This window comes from Entelurus aequoreus, linkage group LG18 (assembly GCF_033978785.1).
Source record: "Entelurus aequoreus isolate RoL-2023_Sb linkage group LG18, RoL_Eaeq_v1.1, whole genome shotgun sequence".
NCBI lineage: Eukaryota > Metazoa > Chordata > Actinopteri > Syngnathiformes > Syngnathidae > Entelurus > Entelurus aequoreus.
The window spans coordinates 43871770-43893356 of NC_084748.1; the positions used below are offsets into that span (position 1 = coordinate 43871770).

The following is a 21587-nucleotide window of genomic DNA, read 5'->3' on the forward strand; positions in this document are numbered from 1 at the left end:
AACCTGCATCTGTCAACATTGGCTGCATTCCATACTTAGACATCCCGCAATTGCACACATACCCGACTTTACCAGACTCATCCGTTCTGCACCCACACACTGGTAGGCTCATCGTATCAAACAGCATTCCTTTAGCATTACCTTTTTTGCGTGACACGTAATGAAACCAATGAAAACTGGTTCGTCTGAACGGAGTCCCGTTTGACCATAGACTGTGCACAGTCTGCAGTCAGCGCCAGTGTTGAACCAGCAGCTGAAATGCAGCGAAACAAGCAGTCATGTGACTAACAAGCAAGACCAGACAGGCCTTCTATGAACTGAACCCTGATTGTAGCTTGTCGGTGAGATGCACAGGTGACCAGATTGTCACGGATCGCCCTCTCGCAGTACAACCGTTCTAAAGCTTGCCACAAAACTTCGCCCAATTCGTCACAAGGACGTTTGATGGACACACAACTTTTGTGTGTTTGCTGCCGTGTTGTGAAGCAGCTTGTCCTTAGCCTATTTCAAATATACCTAGTATTATTTATTCTATGGTACTGTAATTTAACCCTTTAGCTGCTAGTCCGGGTCCATTGCAAGTGGATTGGTTCACGACAATGACAAATACAGCCCTGGTCAAAAGTTGTGAAGAACGTAATGTCATGGCTGTCTTGAGTTTGCAACTCTTTTTTTTTTTTTGTGATAGAGTGATTGGAGCACATACTTGTTGGTCACAAAAAAACATTCATGAAGTTTGGTTCTTTTATGAATTTATTATGGGTCTACTGAAAATGTGAGCAAATATGCTGGATCTAAGGCAGGGGTGTCAAACTCATTTTAGATCGGGGGCCACTTGGAGAAAAATCTACACCCAAGTGGGCCGGACTGGTAATATCACGGCACGATAACTTCCAAATAAAGACAACTTCAGATTGCTTTCTTTTTAAAAAAATAGAACAAGCATATTCTGAAAATGTACAAATCATAATGTTGTTGGGTTTCTTTTACAATTACCTGTTGCGGTTAATAGTATATATACTGTATTTGTCGTTAATGTTTGCTGAATAAATGTTCATTAGTCAAATCATTGGTGTTACTTTTCAATCTATCAAGATAAAAAAATATCAAAATCAAATTACAGGATGTTATTTATGTAGTTCCATCATTTTCCTCGACTGATGTACTAACATCATGTGGTTTATTTTGTACATCTGTATCTACAAAGACAAATAATTGCTATTGCGACATCCAGTGGACACATTTAGAACAGCGTTTTATTTCATTCAAAAATTTCAGCTACATTTTTATACTTTGCCAACTCATTCCGCGGGCCGGGTAAAACCGGTCCGCGGGCCTGATCCGGCCCTCGGGCCGTATGTTTGACACCCCTGATCTAAAGGTATACATTATGATGATAGTATATATCTGATGGTATATATCTGGATCATGAATCAATTTAAGTTGACCCCCGACTTAAAGTTGAAAAACTTATTCGGGTGTTACCATTTAGTGTGCAATTGTACGGAATATGTACTCCACTGTGCAACTTACCAATAAAAGTCTCAATCAATCAAACATGCAGCAATGTTAATATTTGGAAAGTTTCACCGCAATAAGACGCTTTTGGTAGCCATCCACAAGCTTCTGCTTGAATTTAGGACCACACCTCTTGACAAAATGGGTGCAGTTCAGTGAAATTATCTCCTCCGAACATATTGCTGGGTATTGTGGCCAAACAGCTCAATTTTTGTTTTATCTGACGTCACATGGACAAAAGATAAGACCTTCTGGAGGAAAGTTGTAACAAAAATTGATCCGTTTGGCCACAATACCCAGCAATATGTTTGGAGGAGAAAAGGTGAGGCCTTTAATCCCAGGAACACCATATCTACAGTCAAGCATGATGGTGGTAGTATTATGCTCTGGGCCTGTTTTGCTGCCAATGAAACTGGTGCTTTACAGAGAGTAAATGAGACAATGAAAAAGGAGGATTACCTCCAAATTCTTCAGGACAACCTAAAATCATCAGCCCAGAGGTTGGGTCTTGGGCGCAGTTGGGTGTTCCAACAGGACAATGACCCCAAACACACGTCAAAAGTGGTAGAGGAATGGCTAAATCAGGCTAGAATTAAGGTTTTAGAATGGCCTTCCCAAAGTCCTGACTTAAACGTGTGGACAATGCTGAAGAAACAAGTCCATGTCAGAAAACCAACACATTTAGCTGAACTGCACCAATTTTGTCAAGAGGAGTGGTCAAAAGTTTAAGCAGAAGCTTGTGGATGGCTACCAAAAGTGCCTTATTGCAGTGAAACTTGCCAAGGGACATGTAAGCAAATATTAACATTGCTGTATGTATACTCTTGATTTGCTCACATTTTCAGTAGACCCATAATAAATTCATAAAAGAACCAAACTTCATGAATGTTTTTTTGTGACCAACAAGTATGTGCTCCAATCACTCTATCACAAAGAGTGATAGAAATGATTGGAAACTCAAGACAGCCATGACATTACTACAAGTCTATGTCAAATTTGGACCAGGACTGTATGTATTGCTAAAATCCCAACAGTGTATGCACAGTGTAGTTGTGGTTATCATGTCACACCACACACGGTAAGTGAGGGTTACCTCGCAGTGAGTCTCCATCGGACACATCACACTGAATAAAAGTGCTGTTGCCCTCTCCAAACTCAGCGTCCAGCTGTGTCTTGCACTCCTCACCACAGATCTTGTTCAGGTCGACCACAGATACCTTAAGGACACAATAGCTTTAAGTTCACGGGACAAAAAACTCGCTGCTTTCTTCGCTCGTCTATCAACGTGCGTTCGATTCAGTACGTCAAAAGGCTGCGAGAACCACGAGAAGTGTCACAGCAATACACCCCTTGATCAGTGATACCCAACACCGTGAGGACTTTGAACTGACGGGAGAAGTAGTGAGGTCAAAACAGGTTGTGCGGCAAATAAGAAGTACTTTCAGTTGTGTAAGAGTTGACTCGGTTCGTGCGCACACACACACACACACACACACACACACACACACACACACACACACACACACACACACACACACACACACACACACACACACACACACACACACACACACACACAGGGTACGTCGAATAGCCAAGTCACATAAGCGACGGCAAACGTGGTTAAAAGAAGTGGCGGGGGAAATAAACCGGAACAGGACTGACCTTTGCTGAGCTCTGCAGGAGAGACTGGACCACGGCCCTGCCAATGCCCTGAGCACCCCCGGTCACCAGAGCCACCTTCCCACAAAGAGACATGATCCAAGACCTCTACGTCTGCCTTGGGTTGTCTCACACACCTTTGACTTGACAAACTTCAGAGGCTCGCTCTCCAGTCTGTGTTTTTAACTCTTTTGGTTGGGTCGTCCTCCTCCTTCTTTCTTTCCCTCCCCCTTTTTTACATTGGCTCTCACTCTCACTCTGCTTATTAGTCTGTCCCAATATTCTGTGTGTGTGTGTGTGTGTGTGTGTGTGTGTGTGTGTGTGTGTGTGTGTGTGAGCGTCATGTGGCCTGAGTAAACAGCTGGAAAATAATTACAGGTTGATTGCAACCTGCCCTGCGATCTCCTCCAATTCCCTCGTCCCCTCCCTCTTTTCCTGCACTCTTTCCCTCCTCTTACTTTTGTTTTCTCTGCACAATCACCGTCATAATAAACTACAAAATGACATGAATCTGTGGTTTGTAATACAGAGTTTTCAACATATATTTTATACCTATCCATAAAATATAACACCTAACTCTTTGGCGGGCTTTCTAGTGAGCCACGAGGACGGAAAGTTTAGTTTATACCACACCATGGATCTAACATAATAGTGAGAAAGTCCAGTCTATAGTGGATCTAACATAATAGTGTGAAAGTCCAGTCCATAGTGGATCTAACATAATAGTGTGAAAGTCCAGTCCATAGTGGATCTAACATAATAGTGTGAGAGTCCAGTCCATAGTGGATCTAACATAATAGTGTGAGAGTCCAGTCCATAGTGGATCTAACATAATAGTGTGAGAGTCCAGTCCATAGTGGATCTAACATAATAGTGTGAGAGTCCAGTCCATAGTGGATCTAACATAATAGTGAGAGTCTAGTCCATAGTGGATCTAACATAATAGTGAGGGTCCAGTCCATGGTGGATCTAACATAATAGTGAGAGTCCAGTCCATAGTGGATCTAACATAATAGTGAGAGTCTAGTCCATAGTGGATCTAACATAATAGTGAGAGTCCAGTCCATAGTGGATCTAAAATAATAGTGTGAGAGTCCAGTCCATAGTGGATCTAACATAATAGTGTGAAAGTCCAGTCCATAGTGGAGCTCACATAATAGTGAGAGTCCAGTCCATGGTGGATCTAATATAATAGTGAGAGTCCAGTCCATAGTGGATCTAAAATAATAGTGTGAGAGTCCAGTCCATAGTGGATCTAACATAATAGTGTGAGAGTCCAGTCCATAGTGGATCTAAAATAATAGTGTGAGAGTCCAGTCCATAGTGGATCTAACATAATAGTGTGAGAGACCAGTCCATAGTGGATCTAACATAATAGTGTGAGAGTCCAGTCTATAGTGGATCTAACATAATAGTGTGAGAGTCCAGTCCATAGTGGATCTAACATAATAGTGTGAGAGTCCAGTCCATAGTGGATCTAACATAATAGTGTGAGAGTCCAGTCCATAGTGGATCTAACATAATAGTGTGAGAGTCCAGTCCATAGTGGATCTAACATAATAGTGTGAGAGTCCAGTCCATAGTGGATCTAACATAATAGTGTGAGAGTCCAGTCCATAGTGGATCTAACATAATAGTGAGAGAGTCCAGTCCATAGTGGATCTAACATAATAATGAGAGTCCAGTCCATAGTGGATCTAACATAATAATGAGAGTCCAGTCCATAGTGGGTCTAACATAATAGTGTGAGAGTCCAGTCCATAGTGGGTCTAACATAATAGTGTGAGAGTCCAGTCCATAGTGGATCTAACATAATAGTGTGAGAGTCCAGTCCATAGTGGATCTAACATAATAGTGTGAGAGTCCAGTCCATAGTGGATCTAACATAATAGTGTGAGAGTCCAGTCCATAGTGGATCTAACATAATAGTGTGAAAGTCCAGTCCATAGTGGATCTAACATAATAGTGTGAAAGTCCAGTCCATAGTGGATCTAACATAATAGTGTGAGAGTCCAGTCCATAGTGGATCTAACATAATAGTGTGAGAGTCCAGTCCATAGTGGATCTAACATAATAGTGTGAGAGTCCAGTCCATAGTGGATCTAACATAATAGTGTGAGAGTCCAGTCCATAGTGGATCTAACATAATAGTGAGAGTCTAGTCCATAGTGGATCTAACATAATAGTGAGGGTCCAGTCCATGGTGGATCTAACATAATAGTGAGAGTCCAGTCCATAGTGGATCTAACATAATAGTGAGAGTCTAGTCCATAGTGGATCTAACATAATAGTGAGAGTCCAGTCCATAGTGGATCTAAAATAATAGTGTGAGAGTCCAGTCCATAGTGGATCTAACATAATAGTGTGAAAGTCCAGTCCATAGTGGAGCTCACATAATAGTGAGAGTCCAGTCCATGGTGGATCTAATATAATAGTGAGAGTCCAGTCCATAGTGGATCTAAAATAATAGTGTGAGAGTCCAGTCCATAGTGGATCTAACATAATAGTGTGAGAGTCCAGTCCATAGTGGATCTAAAATAATAGTGTGAGAGTCCAGTCCATAGTGGATCTAACATAATAGTGTGAGAGACCAGTCCATAGTGGATCTAACATAATAGTGTGAGAGTCCAGTCTATAGTGGATCTAACATAATAGTGTGAGAGTCCAGTCCATAGTGGATCTAACATAATAGTGTGAGAGTCCAGTCCATAGTGGATCTAACATAATAGTGTGAGAGTCCAGTCCATAGTGGATCTAACATAATAGTGTGAGAGTCCAGTCCATAGTGGATCTAACATAATAGTGTGAGAGTCCAGTCCATAGTGGATCTAACATAATAGTGTGAGAGTCCAGTCCATAGTGGATCTAACATAATAGTGAGAGAGTCCAGTCCATAGTGGATCTAACATAATAATGAGAGTCCAGTCCATAGTGGATCTAACATAATAATGAGAGTCCAGTCCATAGTGGGTCTAACATAATAGTGTGAGAGTCCAGTCCATAGTGGGTCTAACATAATAGTGTGAGAGTCCAGTCCATAGTGGATCTAACATAATAGTGTGAGAGTCCAGTCCATAGTGGATCTAACATAATAGTGTGAGAGTCCAGTCCATAGTGGATCTAACATAATAGTGTGAGAGTCCAGTCCATAGTGGATCTAACATAATAGTGTGAAAGTCCAGTCCATAGTGGATCTAACATAATAGTGTGAAAGTCCAGTCCATAGTGGATCTAACATAATAGTGTGAGAGTCCAGTCCATAGTGGATCTAACATAATAGTGTGAGAGTCCAGTCCATAGTGGATCTAACATAATAGTGTGAGAGTCCAGTCCATAGTGGATCTAACATAATAGTGTGAGAGTCCAGTCCATAGTGGATCTAACATAATAGTGAGAGTCTAGTCCATAGTGGATCTAACATAATAGTGAGGGTCCAGTCCATGGTGGATCTAACATAATAGTGAGAGTCCAGTCCATAGTGGATCTAACATAATAGTGAGAGTCTAGTCCATAGTGGATCTAACATAATAGTGAGAGTCCAGTCCATAGTGGATCTAAAATAATAGTGTGAGAGTCCAGTCCATAGTGGATCTAACATAATAGTGTGAAAGTCCAGTCCATAGTGGAGCTCACATAATAGTGAGAGTCCAGTCCATGGTGGATCTAATATAATAGTGAGAGTCCAGTCCATAGTGGATCTAAAATAATAGTGTGAGAGTCCAGTCCATAGTGGATCTAACATAATAGTGTGAGAGTCCAGTCCATAGTGGATCTAAAATAATAGTGTGAGAGTCCAGTCCATAGTGGATCTAACATAATAGTGTGAGAGACCAGTCCATAGTGGATCTAACATAATAGTGTGAGAGTCCAGTCTATAGTGGATCTAACATAATAGTGTGAGAGTCCAGTCCATAGTGGATCTAACATAATAGTGTGAGAGTCCAGTCCATAGTGGATCTAACATAATAGTGTGAGAGTCCAGTCCATAGTGGATCTAACATAATAGTGTGAGAGTCCAGTCCATAGTGGATCTAACATAATAGTGTGAGAGTCCAGTCCATAGTGGATCTAACATAATAGTGAGAGAGTCCAGTCCATAGTGGATCTAACATAATAATGAGAGTCCAGTCCATAGTGGATCTAACATAATAATGAGAGTCCAGTCCATAGTGGGTCTAACATAATAGTGTGAGAGTCCAGTCCATAGTGGGTCTAACATAATAGTGTGAGAGTCCAGTCCATAGTGGATCTAACATAATAGTGTGAGAGTCCAGTCCATAGTGGATCTAACATAATAGTGTGAGAGTCCAGTCCATAGTGGATCTAACATAATAGTGTGAGAGTCCAGTCCATAGTGGATCTAACATAATAGTGTGAAAGTCCAGTCCATAGTGGATCTAACATAATAGTGTGAAAGTCCAGTCCATAGTGGATCTAACATAATAGTGTGAGAGTCCAGTCCATAGTGGAGCTAACATAATAGTGAGAGTCCAGTCCATAGTGGATCTAACATAATAGTGAGAGTCCAGTCCATAGTAGATCTAACATAATAGTGTGAAAGTCCAGTCCATAGTGGATCTAACATAATAGTGTGAAAGTCCAGTCCATAGTGGAGCTAACATAATAGTGAGAGTCCAGTCCATAGTGGATCTAACATAATAGTGAGAGTCCAGTCCATAGTGGATCTAACATAATAGTGTGAGAGTCCAGTCCATAGTGGATCTAACATAATAATGAGAGTCCAGTCCATAGTGGGTCTAACATAATAGTGTGAGAGTCCAGTCCATAGTGGGTCTAACATAATAGTGTGAGAGTCCAGTCCATAGTGGATCTAACATAATAGTGTGAGAGTCCAGTCCATAGTGGATCTAACATAATAGTGTGAGAGTCCAGTCCATAGTGGATCTAACATAATAGTGTGAGAGTCCAGTCCATAGTGGATCTAACATAATAGTGTGAAAGTCCAGTCCATAGTGGATCTAACATAATAGTGTGAAAGTCCAGTCCATAGTGGATCTAACATAATAGTGTGAGAGTCCAGTCCATAGTGGAGCTAACATAATAGTGAGAGTCCAGTCCATAGTGGATCTAACATAATAGTGAGAGTCCAGTCCATAGTAGATCTAACATAATAGTGTGAAAGTCCAGTCCATAGTGGATCTAACATAATAGTGTGAAAGTCCAGTCCATAGTGGAGCTAACATAATAGTGAGAGTCCAGTCCATAGTGGATCTAACATAATAGTGAGAGTCCAGTCCATAGTGGATCTAACATAATAGTGTGAGAGTCCAGTCCATAGTGGATCTAACATAATAGTGTGAGAGTCCAGTCCATAGTGGATCTAACATAATAGTGTGAGAGTCCAGTCCATAGTGGATCTAACATAATAGTGTGAGAGTCCAGTCCATAGTGGATCTAACATAATAGTGTGAAAGTCCAGTCCATAGTGGATCTAACATAATAGTGAAAGTCCAGTCCATAGTGGATCTAACATAATAGTGTGAGAGTCCAGTCCATAGTGGATCTAACATAATAGTGTGAAAGTCCAGTCCATAGTGGATCTAACATAATAGTGTGAGTCCAGTCCATAGTGGATCTAACATAATAGTGTGAGAGTCCAGTCCATAGTGGATCTAACATAATAGTGAGAGTCCAGTCCATAGTGGATCTAACATCATAGTGTGAGAGTCCAGTCCATAGTGGATCTAACATAATAGTGAGAGTCCAGTCCATAGTGGATCTAACATAATAGTGAGAGTCCAGTCCATAGTGGATCTAACATAATAGTGTGAGAGTCCAGTCCATAGTGGATCTAACATAATAGTGTGAGAGTCCAGTCCATAGTGGATCTAACATAATAGTGTGAGAGTCCAGTCCATAGTGGAGCCAGCAGGAGATCATCTTGAGTGGAGACAGGTCAGCAGAGCAGAGACGTCCCCAACTGATGCACAGATGAGTGGTCCACCCTGAGTTTATACTTAGCAAACTCATCCCGCGGGCCGGATAAAACCTGTTTGCGGGCCTGATCCGGCCCTCGGGCCGTACGTTTGACACACCTGCACCAGAGCATTTTAAAAACCCTGCTAAAAAACTCACTTATTTTCTCAAGCTTTCCGCAAATAACTTCTTGGCTTTATATTGTTTTTACCTCAACAGTTTTGTTTTTTTCAACAGAAATATGCTGTTATTTTATTACTGTTTATTCTATTATTAACTGTTTTATTGCATTAATTGCTTGTATTGTTTCTATTGTCTTAAGTGCTACATTCAGCATGTCACACATTTTTTATGCCATGTTCAAAATTTGCATTCAAATTTGTATTGTTTTTTTTTTCCGTTGTATTATTGTATTCCAGTTTTCGTTTCCCAAGATTATTTAGTGTGTTCCTGAAGAAAAAAGTTATAAGTACCAATGATTGTCACACACACACTAAGTGTGTCGAAATTATTATCTGCATTTGACCCATCACCCTTGATCAACCCTGGGAGGTGAGGGGAGCAGTGAGCAGCAGCGGTGACTACGCCCATGAATCATATTTGGTGATTTAACCCCCGATTCCAACCCTTGATGCTGAGTGCCAAGCAGGGAGGTAACGGGTCCCATTTTTATAGTCTTTGGTATGACTCGGCCGGGGTTTGAACTCACAACCTACCCATCTCAGGGCGAACACTCTCACCACTAAGCCAGCTTTATTCCCTTTGTAGTTCTTTGATTATTTGTTTTCCAAATTCAAACTGAGCAGGCTTTTCTTCTTTTCATTTCTGTATAATGATATTAAATACCTCGGAACCTCGGATTCAGGAGGAACAGTGTGGTTTTGGTCCTGGTCGTGGAACTGTGGACCAGCTCTATACTCTCGGCAGGGTCCTTGAGGGTGCATGGGAGTTTGCCCAACCAGTCTACATGTGCTTTGTGGACTTGGAGAAGGCATGCGACCGTGTCCCTCGGGAAGTCCTGTGGGGTGTGCTCAGAGAGTATGGGGTATCGGACTGTCCGATTGTGGCGGTCCGCTCCCTGTACGATCAGTGCCAGAGCTTGGTCCGCATTTCCGGCAGTAAGTCAGACCCGTTTCCAGTTAGTGTTGGACTCCACCCAGGCTACCCTTTGTCACCGATTCTGTTCATAACTTTTATGGACAGAATTTCTAGGCGCAGTCAAGGCGTTGAGGGGATCCGGTTTGGTGGCTGCAGGATTAGGTCTCTGCTATTTGCAGAGGATGTGGTCCTGATGGCTTCATCTGGCCAGGATCTTCAGCTCTCACTGGATCGGTTCGCAGCCGAGTGTAAAGCACCTCCAAGTCCGAGTCCACGGTTCTCACCCAGGAAAGGGTGGAGTGCCATCTCCAAGTTGGGGAGGAGATCTTGCCCTAAGTGGAGGAGTTCAAGTACCTCGGAGTCTTGTTCACGAGTGAGGGAAGAGTGGATCGTGAGATCGACAGGCGGATCGGTGCGGCGTCTTCAGTAATGTGGACGCTGTATCGATCCGTTGTGGTGAAGAAGGAGCTGAGCCGGAAGGCAAAGCTCTCAATTTACCGGTCGATCTACGTTTCCATCCTCACCTATGGTCATGAGCTTTGGGTTATGACCGAAAGGACAAGATCACGGGTTTCCTCCGCTGGGTGGCGGGGCTCTCCCTTAGAGATAGGGTGAGAAGCTCTGCCATCCTGGAGGAGCTCAAAGTAAAGCCGCTGCTCCTCCACATGGAGAGGAGCCAGATGAGTGTGGTTCGGGCATCTGGTCAGAATGCCACCCGAACGCCTCCCTAGGGAGGCCATGGGGAAGATCCAGGACACGTTGGGAAGACTATGTCTCCTGGTTGGCCCGGGAACGCCTCGGGATCCCCTGGGAGGAGCTGGACGAAGTGGCTGGGGAGAGGGAAGTCTGGGCTTCTCTGCTTAGGCTGCTGCCCCCGCGACCAACCTCGGATAAGCGGAAGAAAATGGATGGATGGATGGATATTAAATATCCCCCCCATTGGGGACACTTGTTTTATTTCAAGCTGATCATTTGTGTCCAATAGAAGTCCTACTCACGGTTATAGTAATTGGTGGAGCAGTAGTTGGAGCTCCTCTGCACTTTCAACCAAAAAATGTATATATTTCGTGAATATAATCAACCCTTTGCTTTAATGTGTTCCGTAACTTGTAGGTGACGTTATTATATGTGAAAATCTCAGTTTAGCTTTTGGTTGAGACATGAGAGTGGTTCTGTGTGGTTGCTTGTTAGAAAACAAATTGGTGGATGCAACACGGAGTGTCCCCTATATTCAATGTGGCCCTTTCATCCCTTCCCAAAAGATTTAATAATGTAGCCGCTAAAAATTAAGAAACATGACTCAGCCACTTTTGTTTCAAGGTGAAGTGAATTATATTTATATAGCGCTTTTCTCTAGTGACTCAAAGCGCTTTTACATAGTGAAACCCAATATCTAAGTTACATTTAAAGCAGTGTGGGTGTGGCACTGGGAGCAGGTGGGTGAAGTGTCTTGCCCAAGGACACGACGGCAGTGACTAGGATGGCGGGAGCGGGGATCGAACCTGGAACCCTCAAGTTGCTGGCACCGACGCTCTACCAACCGAGCTATACCACCAACCAGTTAAGGTGCATCCTTAAAGGCCTACTGAAAGCCACTACTACCGACCACGCAGTCTGATAGTTTATATATCAATGATGAAATCTTAACATTGCAACACATGCCAATACGGCCGGGTTAACTTATAAAGTGACATTTTAAATTTCCCGCCACACTTCTGGTTAAAAACGTCTAGATATGATGACGTATGCGCGTGACGTCAATGGTTGATACGGAAGTATTCGGACCCATTGAATCCAATACAAAAAAGCTCTGTTTTCATCCCAAAATTCCACAGTATTCTGGACATCTGTGTTGGTGAATCTTTTGCAATTTGTTTAATGAACAATGAAGACTGCAAAGAAGAAAGCTGTAGGTGGGATCGGTGTATTAGCGGCGGACTACAGCAACACAACCAGGAGCACTTTGAGGATAGAAGACGCGCTAGCCGAACGACCTCACCTTGACTTCCTCCGTCTCCGGGCCGCCGACCGCATCGGTGATCGGGTGAAGTCCTTCGTCGTACCGTCGATTGCTGGAACGCAGGTGAGCACGGGTCGTGATGAGCAGATGAGAGCTGGCGTAGGTGCAGAGCTAATGTTTTTAGCATAGCTCTGTCGAGGTTCCGTAGCTGAGTTAGCTTCAATGGCGTCGTTAGCAACAGCATTGTTAAGCTTCGCCAGGCGGTACAGCATTAACCGTGTAGTTACAGGTCCATGGTTTAATAGTATTGTTGATTTTCTGTCTATCCTTCCAGTCAGGGACTTATTTGTTTTGTTTCTATATGCAGTAAAGCCCGATGCTATCACGTTAGCTCCGTAGCTAAAGTGCTTCACCGATGTATTGTCGTGGAGATAAAAGTCACTGTGAATGTCCATTTCGCGTTCTCGACTCTCATTTTCAAGAGGATATAGTATCCGAGGTGGTTTAAAATACAAATCCGTGATCCACAATAGAAAAAGGAGAGAGTGTGGAATCCAATGAGCCAGCTTGTACCTAAATTACGGTCAGAGCGAAAAAAGATACGTCCTGCACTGCACGCTAGTCCTTCACTTTTACGTTCCTCATCCACGAATCTTTCATCCTCGCTCAAATTAATGGGGTAATCGTCGCTTTCTCGGTCCGAATCTCTCTCGCTGCTGGTGTAAACAATAGGAAAATATGAGCAGTCCTTCCCCCGGTGTCGTCACGCTACTTCCGGTACAGGCAAGGCTTTTTTTTATCAGCGCCCAAAAGTTGCGACCTTTATCGTCGATGTTCTCTACTAAATCCTTTCAGCAAAAATATGGCAATATCGCGAAATAATCAAGTATGACACAGAATGGATCTGCTATCCCCGTTTAAATACAAAAAATTCATTCCAGTAGGCCTTTAACTGTTTGTTCAGGTTGTTGACGATAACTAAGACAAAAATGATTAGTTAACGAAATCACACTGCAAAAAACTGAAGATCTGGTAAAGTGTACATGCAGCTTCCCAAAAATTTGAAACATTGATTCAAACATCATGAATGAACAAGTCAATTGTTCATCAACTCAAAGTCACTGAATAATTGGCCGTCTGAAATTGTGGCATTTTGTGATGTGTAGACTGTATTGTCACATACTTTGTGGATTGTATACAATTGGATGCGGTTTAATGGACACAATGAAACACAATGAAGCATATAAAGTCAACTTTGTTTTTCCATTCTGTTTTTTTTAATGAAAATCCTTTGACCACATTTCAACCGTCAATACAAATACCCAACCGTGAAACATTTAATAAACATAGTGCAATCGCAAAACTCTCAATTGAGAAAAATACACATTTAGATAGGAAGATTCCATAATTTGAGACATGAATATCGATGACATTTTTCTTTTCACCTCAGTGCAGTTCCATTCCCATCACTCCGACACTATAGTTGAACCGAGGATGCTTTTTATTTATTTATTTCCAATGCAAGAATATTTTTCAGGAAAATACACTCTAAAAAGGTCTTATGATTTTTTTCTACATAACATGTAATGGCGGTTCTTTGGTAAACATTTTGCATAGATGATGTTTTACAGACCACCTTTAAACCACTTTCTGACCGTCTATCCAGGGTGCACTGTTTTACTTACGTGCCTCCACTTCAACTGTCTTGTAGTTTTTAGCGCTTCCATATGGGATTGACTGACAGATACAGTCGTGGTCAAAAGTTTACATACACGTGTAAAGAACATAATGTCATGGCTGTCTTGAGTTTCCAGTCATTTCTACAACTCTTATTTTTTTGTGATCGAGTGATTGGAGCACATACTTGTTGGTCACAAAAACATTCATTTTAATGAATTTATTATGGGTCTACTGAAAATGTGACCAAATCTATATGCAATATGTTTGGAGGAGAAAAGGTGAGGCCTTTAATCCCGGGAACAACATGCCTACCGTCAAGCATGGTGGTGGTAGTATTATGCTCTGGGCCTGTTTTGCTGCCAATGGAACTGGTGCTTTACAGAGAGTAAATGGGACAATGAAAAAGGAGGATTACCTTCCAAAATCTTTAGGACAATCTAAAATCATCAGCCCGGAGGTTGGGTCTTGGGCGCAGTTGGGTGTTCCAACAGGACAATGACACCCAAACACACGTCAAAAGTGGTAAAGGAATGGCTAAATCAGGCTAGAATTAAGGTTTTAGAATGGTCTTCCCAAAGTCCTGACTGGACAATGCTGAAGAAACAAGTCCATGTCAGAAAACCAACACATTTAGCTGAACTGCACCAATTTTGTCAAGAGGAGTGGTCAAAAATGCAAGCAGAAGCTTGTGGATGGCTACCAAAAGCGCCGTTTTGCAGTGAAACTTGCCAAGGGACATGTAAGCAAATATTAACATTGCTGTATGTATACTTTTGACCCAGCACATTTGCTCACCTTTTCAGTAGACCCATAATAAATTCATAAAAGAACCAAACTTCATGAATGTTCTTGGTGACCAACATTTACTCTCTGTAAAGCACCAGTTCCATTGGCAGCAAAACAGGCCCAGAGCCTACTACTACCACCACCATGCTTGACGGTAGGCATGTTGTTCCCGGGATTAAAGGCCTCACCTTTTCTCCTCCAAACATATTGCATATAGATTTGCTCACATTTTCAGTAGACCCGTAATAAATTCATTAAAAAAAATAAAAAAATTCATGAATGTTTTTTGTGACCAACAAGTATGTGCTCCAATCACTCTATCACAAAAAAATAAATGATAAATAAATAATAATGATAATAAATGATTTGATAAATTTATAAATTATTAAAAAATTATTTATAAATAAACAAATTTGACATTTAGACATCACTGGCATATAAAAACTAAACATGACGACAAACACAGGAATTGTGGTAAAAAGAACGACTTGGTCCTCTGCCCCGGATTTTAATTGTGTCCTTGGCTGAAAGTTCTACTTTGCACCTCTTAAAGTCTTTGTTTTGGCATTAGGTTTGGTTTTCTGCTGCTATAACATAAACAGTGCAATTACCAATGATGGCACAAGCCTACCTGGGTGGTTTCTGGGTTATGTAACAACTTGTTGTGTTAGTGAAGGCAGGAATGGATACAAAGAAAAACCCTTGCAAACTTTGCCTTTATTGACACAGCATTGTTTTGCTTGTTTGATTTTAGTTCTTTAAGCTGGAGCATGTTTCCTTTGGACTTTTCCATGCAGGCTAAACTCCCACCTTATATATATACATTAGCCAATAGTGGCTATTAAATACACATACAATGTGAAATAAATTAGGTGCATTTTTTTAAATTTTTTTTAAACAGGAGGGTTAATTTGGACTGATTAATTATAATTGCAGCACGTTTGTTTATGCTCTCATTTTCCATGAGTTAAACTCAAAGATCGAAAACTTTTACTATATACACAAAATACTTATTCCTATCAAATATTATTCACAAATCTGTCTAAATCTGTGTTAGTGAGCATTTCTTCTTTGCCAAGATAATCCATGCCACCTCACAGGTGTGGCATATCAAGATGATGAATAAACAGCATAATTAATGCACAGGTGCGCCCGGTGCAATGAGTGGATCTAGTTAATAATGTGAGAGGACTGATAATCAGAATGTATGTTTTCTTAGCGTTGAGTTGCAAAAAGTTAGCGGACATCCGTTGTTTAATTTCATTAAGACACGCCTCCAGGCGACTACAATCCAGCATGTTGGTCAGCTTTAGGGGCATGTAGAGTTGGGTGTCATCAGCAAAACAGTGAAAGCTAACACAGGGCCAGGAACCGAACCCTATGGAACTCCACACGTTACCTTAACATACTCCGAGGTCACATTTTTTCGAGGATTTTCGAGATAAAGGGAAGGTGGGACACCGGCCGGTAGTTTACCACGAGGTCAGGATCCAGGTTACGTCTTTTGAGCAGAGGATGAATAACCGCTTTTTTGAATGCTAGGGGAACAGTTTATAATATTTAGCACTGATGGTCCTAATACTACAAAGAGTTCATTGATAAGTTTCCCAGCAAGTGGGTCAAGTAAACATGTTGTTTGTTTTGTCCCGTTTCCACGTCACAGGAGTTCCTCTAATGTTATTTCATCAAAAAGAGGGCAATATCCGTCGTATATACTTCATATCTGTGTTAACAGAACCCAGTTGTAGCTGGGACGCATTGTCTTTAATCTCCTTTTTAATGCGTTCAATTTTCTTATTAAAGAAATTCATGAAGTCATCTGCCGAGTGCGTGGAGCTACTGGGAGGAGTCCCTTGTTGGGTTAGCAATGCTACCGTACTGAACAACTATTTAGGATCGTTTTTATTGAGGCGGAGCTCAATAACACAGATTTCGACAGATTTGTCAACAATATTTGAGAGAAAGAGGCCTTTATTGTACATAATATTGTGCATATTTTGGTTGAGCATAGTGGTCTATTTTTTTTATTACTAGAGTAGGAAGGGGATTTATATGGCCCCATTTATCGCGATTTACCCGACACGGAAACCTGACAAATTGGGAAGGGGGGGATGCACTATCCACTACAGACTCAAGACGGCAGTAGAGTGTAGAATATTTTAAAGGAGCCATACAGTATGTAATCATTTCATGTCAAGTCATTAAATGGCCATGATATGTCAAAAGACATTCTTTTCCAATAACTTTATAACTGATAACAGTAGTTCAGCCGGGATATGCTCATTTCAAAATTAGATTTACAGCCCCGAAATCTTATTGTTTCCATTTCGATGTCCCGCCCTCCACCGTTTTAACCAATTAGAAAGTCTGTGAGTGTGTCACATCCAGGTTGCCAGTTACACACCGTCATCTTCGTCTGGCTACTGCCACTGGTAAAGTTACTAAACATGTCAGACCTTAGTAAATCTAAAAGGTGTCGTTACCATTCTCAACTTATTCGTGACAAAGCCAGGAACAAAACGAGGATTTGTATGGGGGATGCCTTTGAAAAATGGAGACGATTGAAGGCGCAGAAGATTTTTTTCATCTGACGCCAAACTTGCTAATTTCCTCCTTGATAGGTAAGTCGGGCATTTACGTTTTCTTATTACTTGTAATAAATGTAAATTTACATTTTGTATGTAAACTATATTGTCCAATACAGTCTATGACCTTGTCTAACAAAGCTAGTATGTTCCTGCAACCAATGCTTGACGTACAGGCTAATGGGGGAAATATATGCCCGTATATTATATATGTGTGTCGATGTTTAATCGAACTGACAAGGCAAAATATATTTTTGACAAATAAAACCTATGTGGATGTGGGTAGTGTCAGTGCCTATTTCCTTCTCAATATGCTGATACGCTGAGGAAATGGCTTCCGACATTAGCACGGCTGTCATCATGGCAATGTGACGCGTATGCATATTATGGACTACATGTACCAAGTTATATGGCAATCTGAAACGTTTGAAACAGTAGCTTTGGGCGTACATTAGGCTGCTAAGCATGCTCTACTTATTTTCACCAGTATAACCTTTGCTAGTGTTGGTTGTAGTTCGTTTTAGTCTCTGATAGTACTGACAATAACCATATGATTGCCATTTGTTGTGATATTGTACGCAGGCATGACGTACTTCTTCCTGAAAATAGCCTAATTTCTGTGTAAAATGTGTTGGTTAGAGATTTGTTATTGACAAAACGCTTGTGTATTCAGCTATTATGGTCCCGGCACCTCAACCTCTAGTAAGAGGCAGTGGAAGTTCGAAGTTCCTTGGAGTAGCCCCTGTAGAATCATGTATTTTTAACAAGAAAAATAGGGAAGAAATAATTGTAAATAAAACATTTCTTTGATTACTATTACCGTCCAACGACACTGATGTCTAGCCCTGCTTAGTTTTTGGTGTAGAAATGACAGCGGTTCTTTGTAGTGGTGTGAGAAAATAACAGAGCAGTCTTACTTGCAATAAGGTGGAGGTACATTTCTTTAAATTTCCAGTTACCATACATCACTTTGTTGTGTAATGTCACATTCGAGGGCTGGGCAGGCAAAGATGTCAAATCAATTCAAGTCAATCCCTTCTGAACTAGTTTTTTGGTGGGGGAATTTCCAATTCCTGTCCACAATTCACAATTCTTATGAGAGACAGCAACACTTATTTTAAAAATCCATTTGAACTTGTAAATAAATGTAAATACAAGTCTGCTTACATTGGAGGCAGGGGGACAAATTACGTAATTGCATCTATTTGGACTATTTCGACCATAAAACCCATTAAAGTAACCATCCAAAAAAGTGCCAACAATATTCAATTTACAATTTGTGACTTGAATATTGACTAAGTATTAGCGATATTATTAGGGTCCGCCCTGTACCCTGTACAAAGGACTCCCTCAGGGAGTCCTTTGTACTGGTTACAAAGGAACCTATTGTTATTGTAATGTTTATTATTCTTCTTTTTATTATACCGGCCGCCTCTTCGAGCAGCAATTTGACCCACTTAACATGCTCCAAAACTCACCAAATTTGACACACAAATCAGGACCTGCGAAAATTGCAAGTTAATAACAAAACCAAACCCCAAAAATAAAAATTGCGCTCTAGCGCCCCCTAGGAAAAAATAAAAACAAACTGCCTGTAACTCCCACTAGGAAGGTCGTAGAGACATGAAACAAAAACCTCTATGTAGGTCAGACTTAGACCTACATTTCATAATTTTACATCCTCGGGCAAAAACCAACAGGAAGTTGTCAATTTCCCCTTCAAGACAAATTTGTACTAAAAAAACTCGTTTTTGCCTCTTTGAGCTGTAATTTGACCCCCTTAAAATACTTCAAAACTCACCAAACTTCTCACACACATCGAGACTGGTAGAAATTGTGATCTCAAAAAATAATCGAACCCCGAAACTCAAAATTGTGCTCTAGAGCAATTTTTCGTTGTCATTTTTGGCACCGGAGCAACTTTAGTGCTGCGGGTCTTTGAAGGCTCGTAAAATCAAAACGGTAGCACTTATTAAAAATCCGTACAGACAGTTTAATCAGAAGGGTTCAATCTCTCTCCTGTAGCAGTTTGAAGCCGAAACAACAAACGCGCTCAGAGGAGATAACGTTTGATGTTTGGTGACCGTATGTAACAAAAATGTTGTTTTGAAGGAGGAATAGCAAACTTCCTGTCGATTTTTGCTGAAGGATGTCAATCTATGAAATGTAGGTCTAGGCGAGACCTACATAGAGGTATTTGTTTCATGTCTCTAAGACGTTCCTACCGGAAGTTATAAGCAGTTTTGTCTGAGTATTCCTCTAAAAAGCAGTTTTTTCTCTGTTTTATTATTATTATTATTATAAGCGCTAATGTTAAGGACCTACAATTAGAAACGCATTGATCAGAGAGAGGTGAGCTGCTTTCTCACCTCTAAGCTTGTGAAAGTTTATTCCAGATTACAAATAATGCCTCTTACCTGCATATTAAAATGATGAGGACATAAACGGAGAAGTTTGTACAGTCAACCTGGACCCAGAAATGTCGAAAAAGACCCGAAAAGACAATTTCCCTCGCTATGTCGAGAGTCGTTCTTCATCTAAAAACGGGAATATATCAACATTCCATCAGTCGGCATCCTCATGAAAGCAGACATTGTACAGTAAGTGATGTTTTATTACGTTTGTGGGCTCTCGTGATGTCCGTAATGAGCAGTAATCAGCGATGTTGTCGAAGGAAATAGCGAACGTCGTGATGCGTTTGTGAAATTGATGCATACCATCATGAATAGGGCTGCAACGACTAATCGATTAAATCGATTATAAAAATAGTTGGCGATTAATTTAGTCATCGATTCGTTGGATCTATGCTATGCGCATGCGCAGAGGCTACTTTAAATTTTTTTTTTTTATAAACCTTTATTTATAAACTGCAACATTTACAAACAGCTGAGAAACAATAATCAAAATAATTATGGTGCCAATTTGCTGTTTTTTTTCCAATAAAATACTGGAAAGGATAGAAATGTAGTTTGTCTCTTTTATCCGATTATTAATCGATCAATCGAAGTAATCGACAGATTAATCGCTAATCAAATTAGTTGTTAGTTGCAGCCCTAATCATGAATTAGATTGTGAGTTCAAAGAATTGTGAATGACAGGCAGATTTTTAAAAAAAAAAGTGCAGTTCCCCTCTAATGGTATTTACACAACCGACTGTCTCAGAAAATAGTACCCCATTTTCCGGACTGTAAGCAGCTACTTTTTTCCTGCGCTTTGAACCCTAAGGCTTGTAAAACAGGGCAGCTAATTTATGGATTTTTTTATGTTTTGTATTCAACAAAATGCTTTCATATTACACCGAGAGAGACACTAAAAAGGTGTATCATTTTTTGGGACGAGTTCGCTCACTGCAGGTGCTGTTTCGTTCCTCGAACCGGAAGTATAACCGTCCATAACGTTTCTGCTCAAAGGGATTCTTCATTCATCACTCCAAGCAACGTTTGTAAGCCTTTCAATACAACTAAAACAATTCTTACTTACTAAACCGTCCCATGAGTGTTTTCATGCATATTTGTACGCTATCGTAATGTCATCAAGCTAGCGTCGTTAGCATTAGCCAATATGCTAACACGCTGTGTTAGTATTTTTAACTTACAAAGACATTCTTTTTGTATTGTTTCAATTTCCTAAAATTCGAAACGTCACCGTGGAGTTATTGAGTCGGTTAAGCTTTTTGGCTTCCTGCATGACGGTGGCTTCTGTTTTGTTTGATCAGCCGTTTTACTGCAGTTTCAAAACTATTAATGTGCGAAAATAAACATTCACCAAAATATTTTGCACCAGTATTTACCTGCGGCTAATATATGTAAACATATTTACTTCTTCTAAAATTTGGTGGGTGCGGCTTGAATTCCGGTGCTCTCTATAACTCGGAAAACACCAAACTTAAACATAAACTTAAACTTAGCACAACCTCTAAGGGTTCATGGGTTATTTACTACACAGAAAACAATGGGTAATAGCAGCTAAGCCTCACTTCTAATTTGGCACTGCCCAATATTAGGTTTCAGGTGTTGACATAAGTGATGTTGACGGAACTAAAAAAGGCACTTAATTGTATCTGTAGTGTAAACCAGGCTTAGGGTTACCAAAACATTATTGCATCATACTGAATCTCACCTAACTCTACACTAGTGTTGCACTAACTACTCTAATTCATGGCTATTTTATATCTGTGTGGGTGCTTTTTTTCCCCTTCCTTTACATGTATCCCAATGAGAATGATCTAGAGCAGGGGTGTCAAAGTCATTTTAGATGGGGGGGGGGGGGCACATGGATGAAAAATCCACTCCCAAGTGGGCCCGGACTGGTAAAATCACGGCACGATAACTTAAAAATAAAGACAACTTCAGATTGTTTTC

The 21587-nt window shown here is 40.8% G+C and overlaps 1 protein-coding gene across 1 annotated transcript in view; it reads right to left on the minus strand.

The window, feature by feature from the left end:
* hpgd (15-hydroxyprostaglandin dehydrogenase) overlaps nucleotides 1-3436 on the minus strand; it is a 56284-nt gene extending 52848 nt beyond the window's left edge. Inside the window, exons 1-2 of the mRNA XM_062027202.1 lie at nucleotides 3184-3436; nucleotides 2612-2735 (exon numbers count right to left, since the gene is read on the minus strand). Coding sequence (XP_061883186.1) covers nucleotides 2612-2735; nucleotides 3184-3276 — 217 coding nt within the window. The 5' untranslated portion in view covers nucleotides 3277-3436. The remainder of the gene's footprint in view (nucleotides 1-2611; nucleotides 2736-3183) is intronic.
* Between the last annotated feature and the right edge of the window lie 18151 nt (nucleotides 3437-21587).